General features: G+C 44.3%; 1 protein-coding gene across 1 annotated transcript in view; it reads right to left on the bottom strand.

Moving 5' to 3' along the window:
* Nucleotides 1-1689: 1689 nt before the first annotated feature.
* ICAM5 (intercellular adhesion molecule 5) overlaps nucleotides 1690-16118 on the bottom strand; it is a 32338-nt gene continuing 17909 nt past the window's right edge. Inside the window, exons 6-12 of the mRNA XM_061621635.1 lie at nucleotides 15485-15727; nucleotides 14081-14323; nucleotides 13490-13732; nucleotides 11943-12182; nucleotides 10695-10937; nucleotides 5504-5770; nucleotides 1690-4765 (exon numbers count right to left, since the gene is read on the bottom strand). Coding sequence (XP_061477619.1) covers nucleotides 4548-4765; nucleotides 5504-5770; nucleotides 10695-10937; nucleotides 11943-12182; nucleotides 13490-13732; nucleotides 14081-14323; nucleotides 15485-15727 — 1697 coding nt within the window. The 3' untranslated portion in view covers nucleotides 1690-4547. The remainder of the gene's footprint in view (nucleotides 4766-5503; nucleotides 5771-10694; nucleotides 10938-11942; nucleotides 12183-13489; nucleotides 13733-14080; nucleotides 14324-15484; nucleotides 15728-16118) is intronic.

The raw sequence follows: 16118 nt of genomic DNA, 5'->3' as shown, positions 1-16118 counted from the left end.
TCTGAGCAGATATGCATAGCATTGTTCTGTAAGGGCCCCTCCAGACATCCTTTTGGGCATTGATGATTGTTTGAGCTTATGGTGCTACTGGGGTGGTCACATGCAATCCCACTTTCAATACTGCTTGCACCTGAAAAAGTTTTGGTGTGGTCACACTACCCTTCCAATCAGCGCATATTCCATAAGTTCCTGCTGAATTCCTGTAACTTTTTATATCACAAATGTTCCAGTTTATTCTTGCCTGGTTTTGTGGTACCATTGGGGAAGCATTAAAGACCAAACTAAAGCAGCATAAATCCACCACTAATGCACGATTATTGTTATTGTGTCAAGAACATCACACACCAGTCTGGAGGACCCCCGAGGTAACTATACACTGTATTCTGCCTAAGCCTCTTGAAACGTTTTCACTTTTACCATGGGGGAGGGGGAGAGTCTTTAACTTTCTGTAATATTTGGCTGCCTGAAGCAAGTCAAAGTGCAGAGTAGAGTATCCAAGGGTGGCCAAACTATTTTGGCACCTGAAGCAGAAAATCCCAAATTGTCTGTCCCCAGCCCTGAGTGTTTAATTAGTTATTGAAGAATAAATTAACTAATTTGCTGCCTTTTCATGATACCCAAAACCAGCTGCCTGAGACAGCTGCCTTACTCGGTCTAATGAGTCTAGCACAGTCTCACAATATATTAGAACCTTGTGTTTCGTTTTTCTGTTTTAAACATAGCTTTCCAGAGATATCTGGGACACTGCTGGCAATGTGTGAAAAATGTCTCACTGTTCAGCGCTCAGTACTTCTATCCTCTCCATAGCTTATTTATCTCCCCTGCAAGGCCACCATCAGGCACCCCCCAAACACCCCTATTTGCCCATTCATTCCTCTCATCCTGCAACTACAGTGCTCTGTGTTCTACAGAAATAGCTGTCTCTCCAGAAAAAAGCAGGAACGCTGTTGATTGCATTTATGCTGAATACCAGGCATGCCTTATTGAAGCTGAGTGCAGAACTAAACAGTTCTTCTTGGCAAATTACTTGATGGGCAGGGTGTGTGGCTACAACATACCAGCAGGGTCTTCCCTTTAGTCAGCATATAAGCATTACATCATCCTTCCATTCTTTCTAACCACCCTTTCTATGCCTAGTTTGAGCTTCTGGCAAGTTCATCCTCTCCCTCAATAGTTCCATGAAGTTTTAATACATATCCAAGATTTCCCTCTTTTTAAATATGTACACAGAATAAAAACGCCTCCCACAGTCATTATGGACATAATGGTGCAAAGTCTCTCTTGTCAAAGCCACCCTGTTGCTTTCCAAAAGAAGTTCCTTACTATATTGCTTTAGATATATCACATCTTTTCATGCCTTTTATGATGAGGGTCATCATTCCCCTTCAATTTTTCTGTGTTGTCGACCTAGTTCAATAAGGCAATCTTTACTTCTTCACAAGGTGCCCCAGAGTGAGAAAGATTCAAATCCTTTCTGGCTGTGTACAATAAAAACACTTTCATGACATGCAGTGAGGAAATGCTTGTACCACCACCCCATCCATAATGCATGTGGTTTCTTGGAGAACTTGGGAGAGGGAAATAATGATTAGGCAACAGCACAGAGTCCAGCCTGTCATTAAAATGGCTGCTATACCAGAAATATACATGTACAAAACTAGCTTTAAAAAACAACTTGACAATTCTCTTTTTAATGGAAGGCTGATGTCTGAAATGGTTGCTTGCTGCTTTTTTACATGCCAGAAATTCTTCTTACTATTAACTGTCTTATATAAAGCCATCAATATACATGAAGTATTACAGAATTTCAAAGAAAAGAATCCACAGATCCTTGCTTCCCTGGAGCAAACAACTACCATATTCAGAACATTTGCAATTAATTCAGCTTTTGTTAGAAAAGAACTTTGTTAAGAAAAGACTCCACAATTCACTCTTCCATTAATTATTCACCATAAACATCTGTCTTTATCAAAATGAAGAGACTTTTCAATTCTGTATAAGCCACATGAACCCAAACGTGGTCTGACATAGTTCAATTAACATGAAATTTAGGGCTGTGATTCAGTGATGATGAAAACTGTAGTCCAACAACATCAAGACTCTAGATGTCAGAGGATCACAGTTTCCCTATCTACATCTAACAGGATTTTCAGCACCTACATTGATAGAATATCCTCTACCCTTTCCATCTCATAGGAATGTCCCCAAGAAGTATCCCTCCATCCTCAATCCCCAGAACAGTTTTGCATTCTTAAAAGAGGTTTCTTTATTACTGTTATTTAATTCACAAGGAAATTAATGAATGGATAAATGCATGTGCATTCACACACTCACACAGTACCATTAAAAATAAAAATAAAAGGCAGACAAGTCACCTCAAAAATGGTGGGAGGGGCAAGACTGTTAGCTGAGCCAGTGGCAATGCTGGGGCCTGGGGGGTAGGAAAGCAGGCTCACCTCGAAGCTGAGGGACCCAACCACTCTAAGCTAGTGGCCGCCATCCCACCCTATGGCAGTGAATTCCACAGATGAATTGTCCCCAGCGACAAACTCCATGCTGGGTTTGAAGAGGGATAAGACCCAGTGCGACATGGGAATAAAACTCCACACCAGTCTCTTCTCTATACCCACAATCCACACTGCAGGCAGGGCAGGCATTGCCATTACACAGAGCAGGGGAATTGCCATTGAGAAAGGCCCTGCCCTGACTGAGCAAGCAGGCAGAGATGCAGTCAATGTGGCACACATGTGAATAAAAACCATGGTTTTTGCATGCCTAATTTGATCCTTAAATGGAAGCACCCTGAAGAAGGTCTCATTTTCAAACTTCCCCTAGGGCACTCCTAGGCAGAAGTCTCAAGGGATACTAAGCTGTTTGCTTTGGGCACAGACCACCTTGAAGCATTTCTTCATTTATTTATTACATTCCTAAGTCTCACCTTTCCTCTGGGGAGCTCAAGGTGGTGTATGCGGAGTTCCCTGGCAGTCTGCTATCCCTGTACTCCTGACCAGACTAGAACTGCTTAGGATCCAGCATGGTTGCTGTTGATCAGGGTGCCTTTAATTGCCCTGCATATGCCAGCACTGAAATGAATGGGAGCTTCTTAAGAGCATAGATTTTTTGCATTTTGGCAAAGTGGGTTTGAATCCATTGCAGTATGAATATTGTTATGCATGACAACAAGCCACCTTCCCTCTTCAAAAGCACAGACAACAGTACAGACCTGAACCATGGTTGCATAACTGTGGCGACTGTGTATCACATTTCCCATTCAAAAGCTGAGGCAGCAGCAGCAAACACAGATCAGAATTGCCATTGTGTTTCACATGCACAATGTACTTCACTTGCAACAGTTTTTACAATTAAGCCATCATTCTCTCCCCCCCACCCTCCACTTATGACTGTTACAATAATGTTTGCGAACTTGATGACTGCTTGGGACACTTGTCCACAACAGAGAATATGTGGTTGTCATTTAAAGAATGGTAAATGTCAGATCTCCATCTTTGATCCCAGTGGTTGTCACCTGCAATCTGCAAAAAACCATTACTTCACACCGTGGCACAACAGATGACTTGAACAGGGCATAAAGCAAACATACCCAACACCTGCTTCTACTGTATTCCAGAGTGTTTCCCTAACCAGTTCCAAAAGCCCTCAAACTTCCTTCCTTGTGGTCATTTAAAAATCTGCAATTCTACATTCATGTTAAATTTCAACAAGAAATTTGGCACATTCACAAAATGTATGGTCATTTTCTTGATCCTGCATAAGGGATGAGTTGGGAGATAACATTAACTTCAGGGCACAATTCAAATTATGAATCAGTCAAACTAACTTAATGAAAGGTTAATTGATTTGGTTTGATTTCCTCATGGTATCTTATTTCAGAAAATGATGGGTTTTCTTTAGTGTATTTAAATTACCATAATAATTAAATTAAAATGGAATATATATATAATTTACACTCTTCATCTTGTCCTAGAAAGGATGAAGTCCTGCTCCATATGCAAGGACATGTGGTCCAAAGCTGATATTTCCCATTTTGGCAAGGCACCAATCAACTGTAACTTTCCATAGTGAAAAAAGAGTGAAACTGAAATAATTGTAATGGTTGCTAACAGCTATAAACTGACCCCAAATCAGAATGGCAGTGACATGCTCTAGCACAACATTTCCATGGGGCAAAGACATAGTTCCACATTTCCAGCTGCAGAAGCCACAGACAACCTAGAGATGAAGAAGGCTGGGTGAAGGTGAAGTCTTAAACCCATCTGGGCAAGTGCCATGCAAATGTTTGGCTGGCACCCAAGCCATGGACACTAAAACTGGCTCTCCATCCTGAAAACACTCAACTATGTTTCTCTCAATTGGCTGTTACTAAATTCCACAGTGAAGCAGAGGACTGTATGGTCCAGGCACCCTTCCTTCAGAGGCAGAGATAGTGATAGTATTGGGGTGGTTGCACAGCAAAGGTGTCTTCTATCCATCCCTCTCTGATTCTGTCTGGGGAGGCAAGGCCTGTGGGTACCTGCCCAAAGACTTGTTCAGGTCCTGGTGAGCTGTATTCCGTAGATGTCACCATCGCAGGTCCTTTCACGGTTTAGACAAGTGGCTTCGGTGGAGTTCTCTGCATCACGGACATTGTATTCTCCTTTCTTACAGGCTGTGGATTTCAGGTAGTAAATGACCCCAGCCATTCCTCCCAGGACCAACATGGTGGCAGCAGCAATTGCTATGACAATAATAATATACAGCCAATGATCTGCAAAGAAGGAAGAAGAACACAAGTGTATTCTTTACAGTGTATTGCTTACAGATGCTCTTCAGCCATTCATTCAGCTTTCCCTATTCTGCTCTTCCACTCGCAGAGGATGTAGGGAATAAGGGTTAGGATGCCTGTATCAAGCAACTGGGTATGTGTGTGATTTTGAACAGAAAAATAGCCAGAGGGGGAATGGTGACACAAATCCCGCTTTTTGCCTCCCTACCATTCCTCTCACACAAATTTGCAGCTTCTGGTGACTGCATGTCAGTTAAAAAGAAAATAAAAGATGGGAGACTGCATCTGCCAGAAATTCTGTGGGCTCCTGCAGGTGACCTGTGCATTGAGCATTCATCCTGATTTGCTTTCAAGAAGCTTAAGCAGAGGTTAGTCTAAGTCAGGTCTTTGTTGAGCATCCATCCTGATTTGTTTGTGGGGAGGTTATACAACAGTGAACACTCATCCTGATTTGCTTGTGGGATGTTTATATGTCTTCCCTTTATTACTTTGTTCATTCCACACTTTTCAGTGCATTTCCCATTACTTTCCTAACCACAAAAAGTTTGCTAAAAAAAGTGGATTTGTGTTATGCACTTCTACCGGCTACTAACCATGGCTCTGACTGACCTGTTCCTTTGTCACCACTCAGCTGTGGTGGACGGCCTAGCCTTTGCCATCTTGCACCCAAGATGCAATCACAGGGGTGTATTTCAAATCCTTTCCACTTTGTGCCCTTACCTTCCACCTGGATCTCCACCTGGCTGTGCTGCTGCCCATGTTTGTTGCTGGCTGTGCACTCGTACACACCACTGTTCTGACCATCTGCACTGAAGATTGTCACTGTGCTGTTGTTGTTGCCACCATAGTTGAGGTTGGAGGCCTGAGGTACCTTCCAGGAGTAGGTGGCGGCTGGGGAGCCATCTGCCTGACAGATGATGGTAAAGTTTTCTCCCCTGCTGATGGGTAAAGAACCACTGACAGCCAGAATGGAGATAACAGGCCTGTCTGGAAACAAAAGCAGAAGGGGATGTGACTTCAGCTCAGCCAGCAAGCCCAAAATGAGGGTCTCTTTCTTTGCTGTTCATAATTGTGATATTTGAATGCTGCTAGCAAGCTCAATTCAAGAGTTGCCAGGTTGTCAAAATATATCTTGATTAATCACTTTTCCATCTCAACCACTTTCCCAACCTGATCTAGACAGGGATCACTGGAATCATAGAATCCTAGAGTTGGAAGGGGCCTTGTAGACCATCGAGTCCAACCCCCTGCTCACAGCAGGAAATCCACAGCTAGAGCATCTCCCGCAGATAGCCGTCCAGCCTCTGCTTGAAGACATCCAGCGAAGGGGATCCCACCACCTCCCTAGGCAGTCAGTTCCATTGCCGAACCGCCCTTACTGTCAAGAAGTTCCTTCTAATATCCAGTCTGAATCTACGCTCCTGCAACTTAAAACCATTAGACCTAGTCCTACCCTCTGGGGCAGCAGTGAACAAATCTGTACCCTCCTCTATGTGACAGCCCTTCAGGTACTTAAAGAGGGCAATCATGTCACCCCTCAGTCTTCTCTTCACCAGACTGAACATGCCAAGTTCCTTCAACCTTTCCTCATAAGACTTGTTCTCCATACCGGCTATCATCCTCGTCGCCCTCTTCTGAACCCGCTCTAACTTGTCTATATCTTTCTTAAAATGAGGCGCCCAGAACTGAACGCAGTATTCCAGATGAGGCCTGACTAATGCAGAATATAGTGGGACTATTACTTCCCTCGACCTGGAAACTATAGCTCTGTTTATGCATCCCAAAACCGCGTTTGCCTTTTTTGCCGCAGCATCACACTGCTGGGTCATGTTCAACTTGCGATCCACTACAATTCCAAGGTCCTTCTCACACGCACTACTGCTAAGGCAGGTATTTCCCACCCTGTACCCGTGCATTTTGTTTTTGTGGCCTAAATGCAGAATCCTGCATTTGTCTTTATTGAATGTCATTTTATTAATTTCAGCCCAATTTTCTAGTCTATCCAGGTCCCTTTGGATTTTATTCCTGTCTTCCATTGTGTTAGCTATCCCTCCCAGTTTCGTATCATCCGCAAACTTCATAAGGCTTCCCTCCACTCCATCATCTAAGTCATTGATAAAAATGTTGAAGAGTATCGGCCCCAGGACAGAACCCTGTGGCACTCCACTCGAAACCTCCTTCCAGTCCGAAGCAGAGCCACCGACGACCACTCTTTGAGTACCGTTTTCCAACCAGTTGTGAATCCACCTGACAGTATTTCCATGTAGTCCGCATTTGACTAGTTTGCTAACCAAAAGGTTGTGGGGGACTTTGTCAAACGCTTTGCTGAAATCTAGATAGATGACATCTACAGCATTTCTGCCATCTACTAAGCTAGTGACCCGATCAAAAAAAGAGATGAGATTAGTTTGACAGGATTTTTTCTTGACAAACCCATGCTGGCTCCTTCTAATCACAGCATTGTCATCTAGATAGTTGCCAATGGACTCTTTTATTATCCATTCTAATATCTTTCCCGGTATTGAAGTTAGACTGACCGGCCTGTAATTCCCCGGATCTTCTTTTTTACCCTTTTTAAAGAGCGGGATGACGTTTGCCCGTCTCCAATCCTCCGGCACCTCTCCCATTCTCCAGGATTTCTCAAAGATGATGGCAAGAGGTTCTGAGAGTACATCCGCAAGTTCCTTCAATACTCTGGGATGCAGTTCATCAGACCCTGGAGACTTGAACTCATTTAGGTTAACTAGGTATTTCCTGACTATCTCCTTATCAATCTCGAACTGCAGTCCCGACCCCTTACTGAGATTGTTACCGATGCAAGGTTGCACACTGTTCCCTTTTTGGGAGAAAACAGAGGCAAAATAGGCGTTGAGCAGTTCTGCCTTTTCCTTGTTATCTGTCAACATTTTGCCATCCTCATTGAGCAGCAGTCCCACCGTTTCCTTGGTCTTTCTCTTGCTTCAAACATATCTGAACAACCCCTTTTTGTTGTTCCTCGCTTCCCTCGCCAGCCTCAGCTCATTCGGGGTTTTAGCTTTCCTTACGCTATTCCTGCAAGCCCGAGCCGCTCGTCGGTACTCTTCCTTGGTGATGCGTCCTTCCTTCCATTCTTTATACATGCTCTTTTTTACTTTTACCTCCTCCACTAGTCTTCCGTGTAGCCACATTGGCTTTTTCCGATGTCTTCCGTTTTTCTTCATCTTTGGGATTATTTGCGATTGCGCCTTTTGTAATACGTTCTTCATGAACTCCCACACTTCTTGGGCTTTTTTCTTTAGTCTGTCTAGCCACGGGATCCTACCCATCATTTCCATGAGCTTGCTAAAATCGGCTTTCCTGAAATCCAAGGTCCATGTTTGACTATATTCTTCTTTGGCTTTCCCCAGAATCCCGAATTCCAGCATTACGTGGTCACTTTCCCCCAAGGTACCGACCGCTTTAATTCCCGTGACCAATTCGTCCCTGTTAGTTAAGATCAGGTCCAGGATTGCCGATCCCCTTGTTCCTTCTTCTACTTTTTGTTTTTTTTTTACAATAATTTTTATTCAAATTTTCATAAAACATACAAAACAAAATCATAAAACATTCAAAGACAAAAAACAAAACAAAACAAAAATGATTAAACAAAAAAATAAAATGTTGACTTCCCATTTGTCGCAGATCAAATCAGTTATAGGTCTACAATATATAACAATCCTGTCTCTTAAATTATATTATAAAATCACTTTCCTCCAGTAGTTATCTTAATTAATCATCAAATCTCATAAACATTACTTTATTCTTTCCACAAAAAGTCAAAGAGAGGTTTCAATTCTTTAAGAAATATATCTATCAATTTTTCTCCTAATAAACATGTCGATTAATCCATCTCAATAATAATAATAATCTTATTGTCATAACCATAGTCCAAATAAACATATCGATTAATCCATCTCATCAAAATCTGTTAGGTCCAATAATTTCAATAGCCATTATTCCATTATCCATATTAATTCCATCTTCCATCTTCAATAGTCCTGTTAAGTCCAGTAATTTCAGTGTCCAATCTTCCATTATCAGTATTCCATAATAATCTTGCTGTCATAACCATAGTCATATAATACCTTCTTCTACTTTTTGAAAGAGGAAATTATCAGCAAGGCCCATCAGGAATTTGTTGAAGGCTTTGTGCTTCGCAGAGTTTGTCTCCCAGCAGATATCCGGGTAGTTGAAGTCCCCCATCACTACTACTTCTTGCCTCCTTGAGATTTCAGAGATTTGTTTGAGAAAGGCCTCGTCTACCACCTCTTCTTGGCCAGGGGGTCTGTAGTAGACACCTACTACCATGTCGGTTTTATTTGTTTCTCCATTTATTTTTACCCAAATGGTCTCTATCGGACCCCTTTGTTCGCTCTCTTGGATTTCCATAGAGATGTATTTGTCTTTGACGTATAACGCTACTCCCCCTCCTTTTCTGTTGCTTCTATTCTTTCTGTAGAGTTTATATCCTTGAATGGCTATATTCCAATCATGGGAGTCATCCCACCAAGTCTCTGTTATCCCTATGAAGTCATATTTGCCTTGATGCACTAAGACTTCAAGCTCCCCTTGTTTGTTTCTCAAGCTCCGTGCGTTGGTATATAGACACCAGAAGTCTCTTTTGTCCTGATTGGATTCCTCCGTTAATATACCATGAGCTTTGCCGTGCATCCCTTTCTCTCTCCCAGTGTCTCCTGTACCCTTCAAATCCTTTCGTTTACAACCCGCTGTCTTTGGATCGGTATTTAAGCTATCATCTCCATCCCCCAGAGGCTTTAGTTTAAAGCCCTCTTGAAGAGTTTTGCCATACTTCTGCCCAAGAGATTCTTCCCAGTCCTCGTGAGGTGCAGCCCATCTCTTGCCAACAGACCCCCTCCAAGAAGCTTAGACCATGGTCCCAGAATCCAAACCTCTCCCATCGACCCCATCTGCGTAACCAGTCGTTGACCTGCAGTATCTTCCTTTCCCTTTGTAGTCCTCTATCCTTCATGGGAAGAATTGACGAGAAGACCACCTGCGCCCCCAAATGCTTGACCTTCCTACCCAGAGCCTCATAGTCCGAGGTGATCTGTTCCAAGGTGTTTCTGGCCGTGTCGTTTGTGCCCACATGGATGAGGAGAAAGGGGTACCAATTTTGGTTCCCAATGAGCCTCGGCAGGTTGTCAGTGACGTCCCGGATGCACACCCCAGGGAGACAACAGACTTCCCAATTCATTTTGTCTGGCTGGCATACCAGTGCCTCTACCCCCTGAGCAGCGAGTCTCCAACCACCAGCACCCTCCTCTTTTTGCCGTGAGCGGTGGTTGCATCAGCTTCCTTCTTCTGGGGTGTGGAGTCTTCCTTTGCAGCCAGTGGCTCTTGAAAGCTTGGAGGGGAGGGGAAATTAATAACATGGGGTTTACTCCACTTGGTAAGCAATGTCACATTGCAATGTGTTGTTCTCAAAGCATTCTGGGAAGTGTGGCCTGCAGGGAGCAGCATGAGTCTCTCTCTGCAGCTTTCCACCCGCAAGACCCAGTAAAGTACGTGGCAACCTCTTTTGAAACTTTTGGAGAAATTCCATCCACTCCCCCATCCATCCACCTACCCAATAAAGCAACTGACTTAAGTTACCCACATTTCTGCATCAATTTTTTAAAAAATCCTCATGAGAATTCATCAGTATTTTAGCGCAAATTTCTTCAAAATTGTATGCAATTTTGCAAGCGATTCCCCCTAATATAATGCATTTTCTATTTTCATAAATATATGCATTTTTATGCAGTTTCCCCTTAAATACACATTTTTGTATATATGATTTGGTTGGAGGACAGCATCACAACATTCTGGAAGTGTGAATTGCAAAAGATCGATGTGTTTTGGAAAGTATGCCTTCTCCCCCATCCCCACTCACATTCCACGTGCACCTTCACTGTCCACCTCTGAGTCCCGTGGCCATTCGTGGCCTTGCATTGGTAGATGCCAGAGTCATTTCTGCTGATGTTCCGCTCTCTGTAGAACTCCTCAGTGGCTCCCTCCTTGGCACACAAGACACGTGGGGTGGGAGTCCCGTTGGCTTCACAGGCCAGCGACTGCAAAGTCCCCTCGAGCCAGGTCTGGTTGCTTGGGCAACTGGACTCATCCATCTTGGGTTTGGCTGAAACATATTCATAGAACAAGACCCCCCTCTTGACAAAAGTAGGGAGAGCCTCTGCACAGTCATGTATGGGGGATGCATGGATGGTTGCCACCAACCTATGTCACAGAAGGCTGGTTTATACACCAGACCGAATCTATTAATGCTTTATGACTAGCACACTTGATTTCATAACATATATTTTACACATTTTGCACTGTTGTCTTAAATAAATTTCACTTGGCCAACATTTTGTAATTTTTCAACTTAGATCTCTAAAACTCTTTGGGATAAGTATTAGGCCTAATATTAGCTTGCCCTTGACACTGAATGAAAATTGATTAAACCAGGGGTAGCCAATGTGGTGCCCTCCAGATTGTGGAACACAACTCCCATCAGCCCCAGCTAGCATGGCCAATAGCCAGGGATGATGGGAGTTGTAGTCCAAAACAATTGGAGAGTACCATGTTGGCTACCCCTGAGTTTAATAGTGTGGCTGCAAGGGCAAGTTTATTCCCTTACGGATATTTGCATCAGCCATCTTGGATGCCACCCTTGGTTTAGGGTCAAAGCTAAAGTGTATTAGGTATAGCAGCCTTTCCCAACCAGTGTGCCTCCAGATGTTGTTGGACCACAATTCCCATCTTTCCTGACCATTGGCAATGCTGGCTGAGGCTGATGGGAGTTGTAGTCCAACAACATCTGGAGTCACACTGGTTGGGAAAGGCTGAGGTATAGGCAGATTTAGATCCAGCAGGCTAAAAAAATATTGCAAACAAGCAAACAAATTCCCCTCAAGTAGTCTCAAAACCTAGGAAATTTCTCAGGTTAAAATATTCTCCACACCTGGCAAAAAGGGCAACCCATCCCACCCAAACTAAGAGGCATGAAGGAAGCATAGGCTCCCAGAGGAACAGAATGTTAGCCAGGTTTAACCAAGGACCGAGTATCAGTCCTTCTTCCTGGTGAAGGTGAGGGTGCAACTGGCTTGATGTGTTGCTGCTCCAGACCATAACCAACACTCACTTTCAACTGCAACCACGACCGCCTTGGCCACTGTCCCATGCTGGTTGGTAGCATTACACCAGAAGGTTCCACTGTGAATTGGGATCGCTTGTCCTTGACTCAGGTGGTAAGTTATGCCATCTTTGGTGCATACAACCTCTGGAGGTGGAATCCCCTGAGCTTTACAGGCAAAGGAGGGCAGTGCCCCCTCCACCAAGGTCCACTTGCTTGGACAGCTAGATTCGTCTATTTCTGGCTTATCTGAAACATCAAGAGAGAGAGTGACATTTTGCAAAAAGCTAATCAATGAGAAGATCAAACATGTTGGACAGCTTGATCTTCCCTTGCAATCTGCAGCCCTAGGAAAGTTGTAGGGTACACGCTTGGTTCAAGCAGAGCATCAGTGAGGCAGCTCAACTGGCCTGAGCAGCATCTTTTGTTAACTGAGAATGCACCCTAGAACACTTCCCAAATCCTCTCAGATCTGTAGGGATCCCAAGGCAGACATTTTGTGGCAGATGTGGAAAGTGTTCGCTGCAGCTGCTAAAGAACTTGAAAACCACTTGGCTAGGTGACACCTATGTACATTTGGCATACAACTCACCCCAGCCATTAAGGTCAGGAGGTCTGTATTCCATTCAGGGCAACCTCCTGAGGACCATTGGTGTGCGGGGGAAAGAGGGGGCAGCTGGGGAAGGGTTGTGGCCTGGGGACAGTCCAAAGAACCAGATAGAGAGGGCTGGAGGGCCACATTTGGACCAGATAGAGAGGCCTGGAGGCCTGAGGTTCTCCACTCCAGATTCGAAGTAGCTCATCGGGTCACTTTGAAATGGAGCTCAGATCAAAACAAGGTCTCTGCTTCACAAGTCTGCCCCAGACGGTCATAAACTTCCTTGCTGATTGCCATTCCACCAACTTAGAATTGATCTTTCTCATCAATATCTTTTTTTCCCTTTTAAAGAGAAACAATGGTAACAACAAATCATAAGCAAGTAGCTGTTTGACCAGAAAAAGATCATTAGGGCTATGCTGATGAACAGTCTTTAATTTAATATTCACTCCGAAAGAATTATATTCAGAGCAACAAAACAGATGACCTAAAAAAACCCCTCCTATTGCAAAGTATTTGCTATGTTTTTCCTGCTATTAGTCACCCTTTTGCTGTTTCTTGACACCATTTTCCTCGCCTTTGTTTGCCCACACTGTCATTCAATCTGATTGCTAATTGTTTGGAGAGCCCATGATGTCATCATGTCAGATGTACCACTAACAACAACCATAACAAAAGGGTTAGGCTGCAGTGTGGGCAAATGAGGATGAGTGAAAACAGTGAGGGCAAAAGGAAACAGAAGCAAAATGGAGGAAAGAAGAACAGCATTCAAACCACATTAGGAATGTGCTTGCACCAAAAGTCAAGAACCAGTCAGAGCAACAACGTGTGAGCCACTTGTGAAAACACACACACACACACAAAGTGATGTTAGTTTGCTTGGCTTGGCCCTGAAAACAGCCACTAAACAATCCACCAGTGTGGCCCCCTTCTTTCAGACACAGTCAGTGCTACTTACATTCCACTTTGATGCTCACAGTCCTGGTGCTGGAGCCATGCACATTTGTGGCTATGCAAAGATAGATGCCAGCATATTCTCTGGTGACACTCTGGAAACTCCCAGGTTGATAAGCTACATGATCTTTAGTGCACTCGACAGTTGGCTGTGGGTTTCCCCAAGCAGAGCAGGTGAACATTTGCTCTGTCCCTGCTGTCCAGGTCCAATTATGAGGGCAGCTGGAGTCATCCATTTCTGGCCCATCTAGAAGATGAAAAAAAAATCTGATTTTACAGTGGAAATATGGTATGAAAACATAGCCCTCTAGTGACTCACAGTGGGGCAAGGAACTGCTTGACGATTCCCATTGAGGGCAGGTAGGACTCCACAGAGGGAAAAGGATAATTTCCTGTGCCTGTTACGTTTCTGGTGGGAACTTGGTTAGCCTGTAACATTGGCTGCATTTGTTTGGTCAATTGCTGGCTCTTAAATCCCATAAAAATCTATGGGATTGAAGTATGGATCATCTGCACATGCCCAGTTGCATGCTTCTGCCTGGATTCTTCAACATCAGCCCACACACCCTGCATGTAATGTGCAAGTTGCACTCACACTCCACACTGATTGCAACCATCTTGCCGCTTGACCCATGTGCATTGGCAGCACTGCAATGATAAACACCAGCATGACGTTGTGTGATGTTCTGCACTTTTCTGGCATCATATACTTTGCCATCTTTCATGCAGGAGACCACTGGGACTGGAAGCCCATCAGCTTGGCAAATGAGCTCCTGAAGGCTGCCTTCCACCCACGTTTGATTACTTGGGCAGTCAGATTCACTTAGGTGAGGCTCATCTGCAACAGAGAGATGGATAGTACACTTACTGAAAGTTGGGTAAAGGTAATGTATCCCACGAAACAACACAAGCTACTCCATGGCCTTTATTTTTTGATCATCATCATCAATTTATTTCATTTATGAATCATTTCCCATAAGGCATCCCAAAGCAATTTACAATATAATAAAAACAAATATAAAATAGTTCTGTATAAAAGTTACATTTATAAAAATAGTTAAACAACTGCATATATAAAATAACATTAAGGATGAATCATCATGGTCCCGGACGTAAGCAGCAGCCTAGGTTCCTAGACAGAGCTGATCAATCCTCTGGCTGCCATCCCAACCCCTAAAGAACCTGAGGCTGACTGCTATGAACATCCAGAACTCAAAGCAGGACTCTAAGAGACCAGGGATGGGGATCCTCAGGCTTGGGGGCCAAATGCAGCCCTCTAAACCTCTCTGTCTGGCCCTCAGGACTCTCCCCAGACCACGCCCTCTTCCACAGCCATGCCTCTCCTTCCCAGGCCACTCTGGTGGTGTGTTTTTGCCTGGCTAAAGCGCGTCCTTGAATTCTGATAATGCTTCTTGCTTGCCTGGATGGAGGATATTTGTAGAAAGCAGCCTACTGTACAGAGGTCACATTCACATTCATTGCACTTTTGCTTTCAGCCCTGCCCGCCACTGACTTGTGGCCCCTGGAAGATTGCCTAGAAGGGCTGAAAAAGGACCCCTGTCCCTATAATGAATAGCCCCCTCAGCCTGATTCCTCCGAGGAGCCAGACACCTCCCACTCCACACCTGCCCAATGGCAAAGGGAACAAGCTAGACAAGAAGTCACTGACAGGCACAGAAGCACTCGCATCGAAGTGAGGGGGCTGTCCCTTTAGACACTGCACTTCTCAGGCAGGTGGGGGAGGAAGGGAGCCAAGGAAGGGTAGTTTGGACTAAGGAGTCATAAGGCCTCTTTCACCCTCTAGCTTCTATTTGAGCAAGCTGCTGAGTTGGAGAGCTCCAAGGTGCTGCCCCACCGTGAGCTTCTGCTTGAGGTCTGTTCCATCTGACATATGCCACGTTAAGTTCAGGGCTGATGTCTCAGGGTAACTGATCAGGTTGACTAGCTGGGGCCACATCCTTTGTTGCCTCAGATAAAATAACACAGAAAGATTACTTACATTCCACATGGATGGAGACTGTTCTAGTGATGGAGCCAAACTCATTAGTGGCAGTGCAGTTATAGATGCCGGCATGGCTCCGGTTAACCTGCTCCTCCTTTTCCATGTCACGAGCGATGCCATCTTTGGAGCAAGCCACCAGTGGCTTGGGGTTCCCTTTAGCCATGCAGTGGAGGGTTTGCTGTGTGCCCTCTACCCACGTACGGTTGCTGGGACAAGCAGACTCATCCATTTCCGGCACATCTGCAATGTGCAGAGGGAACACACACATTGGTTGAGGCTCTTCTCTCTTTGGGTAAGAAATAAAGGAGGGGGAGGTTTAATTTTGGAGAATGTTGGTCTGGAATGTATGGGTGGCATTGGGCAGATCATTGCTTAAGCTTCATTAGGTATACAAGATTCTGTTAGGAAAATCTGGTCCTACCATGAGGTAGATGAGGAGATTGCTTCATGTGGCAAGCTCTGGTTGTCATTATTCAAAGGGTGACACACTGTTTTTTATTATCCTTGAGAGAATAGGCTGCTCAATGTAGTTGCCACACTCTGCCTTGTGGCTGAGCTGGCCACGCCTGCTGTGTTTTTCTGCTTCAGATATAATCATGTCTTGGGCTGACTCTGGTTGCAGAACTGTATT

The sequence above is a fragment of the Rhineura floridana genome, chromosome 3, assembly GCF_030035675.1.
Source record: "Rhineura floridana isolate rRhiFlo1 chromosome 3, rRhiFlo1.hap2, whole genome shotgun sequence".
In the NCBI taxonomy this organism is placed as follows: domain Eukaryota; kingdom Metazoa; phylum Chordata; class Lepidosauria; order Squamata; family Rhineuridae; genus Rhineura; species Rhineura floridana.
This window is presented reverse-complemented; position numbering and strand designations above follow the sequence as displayed.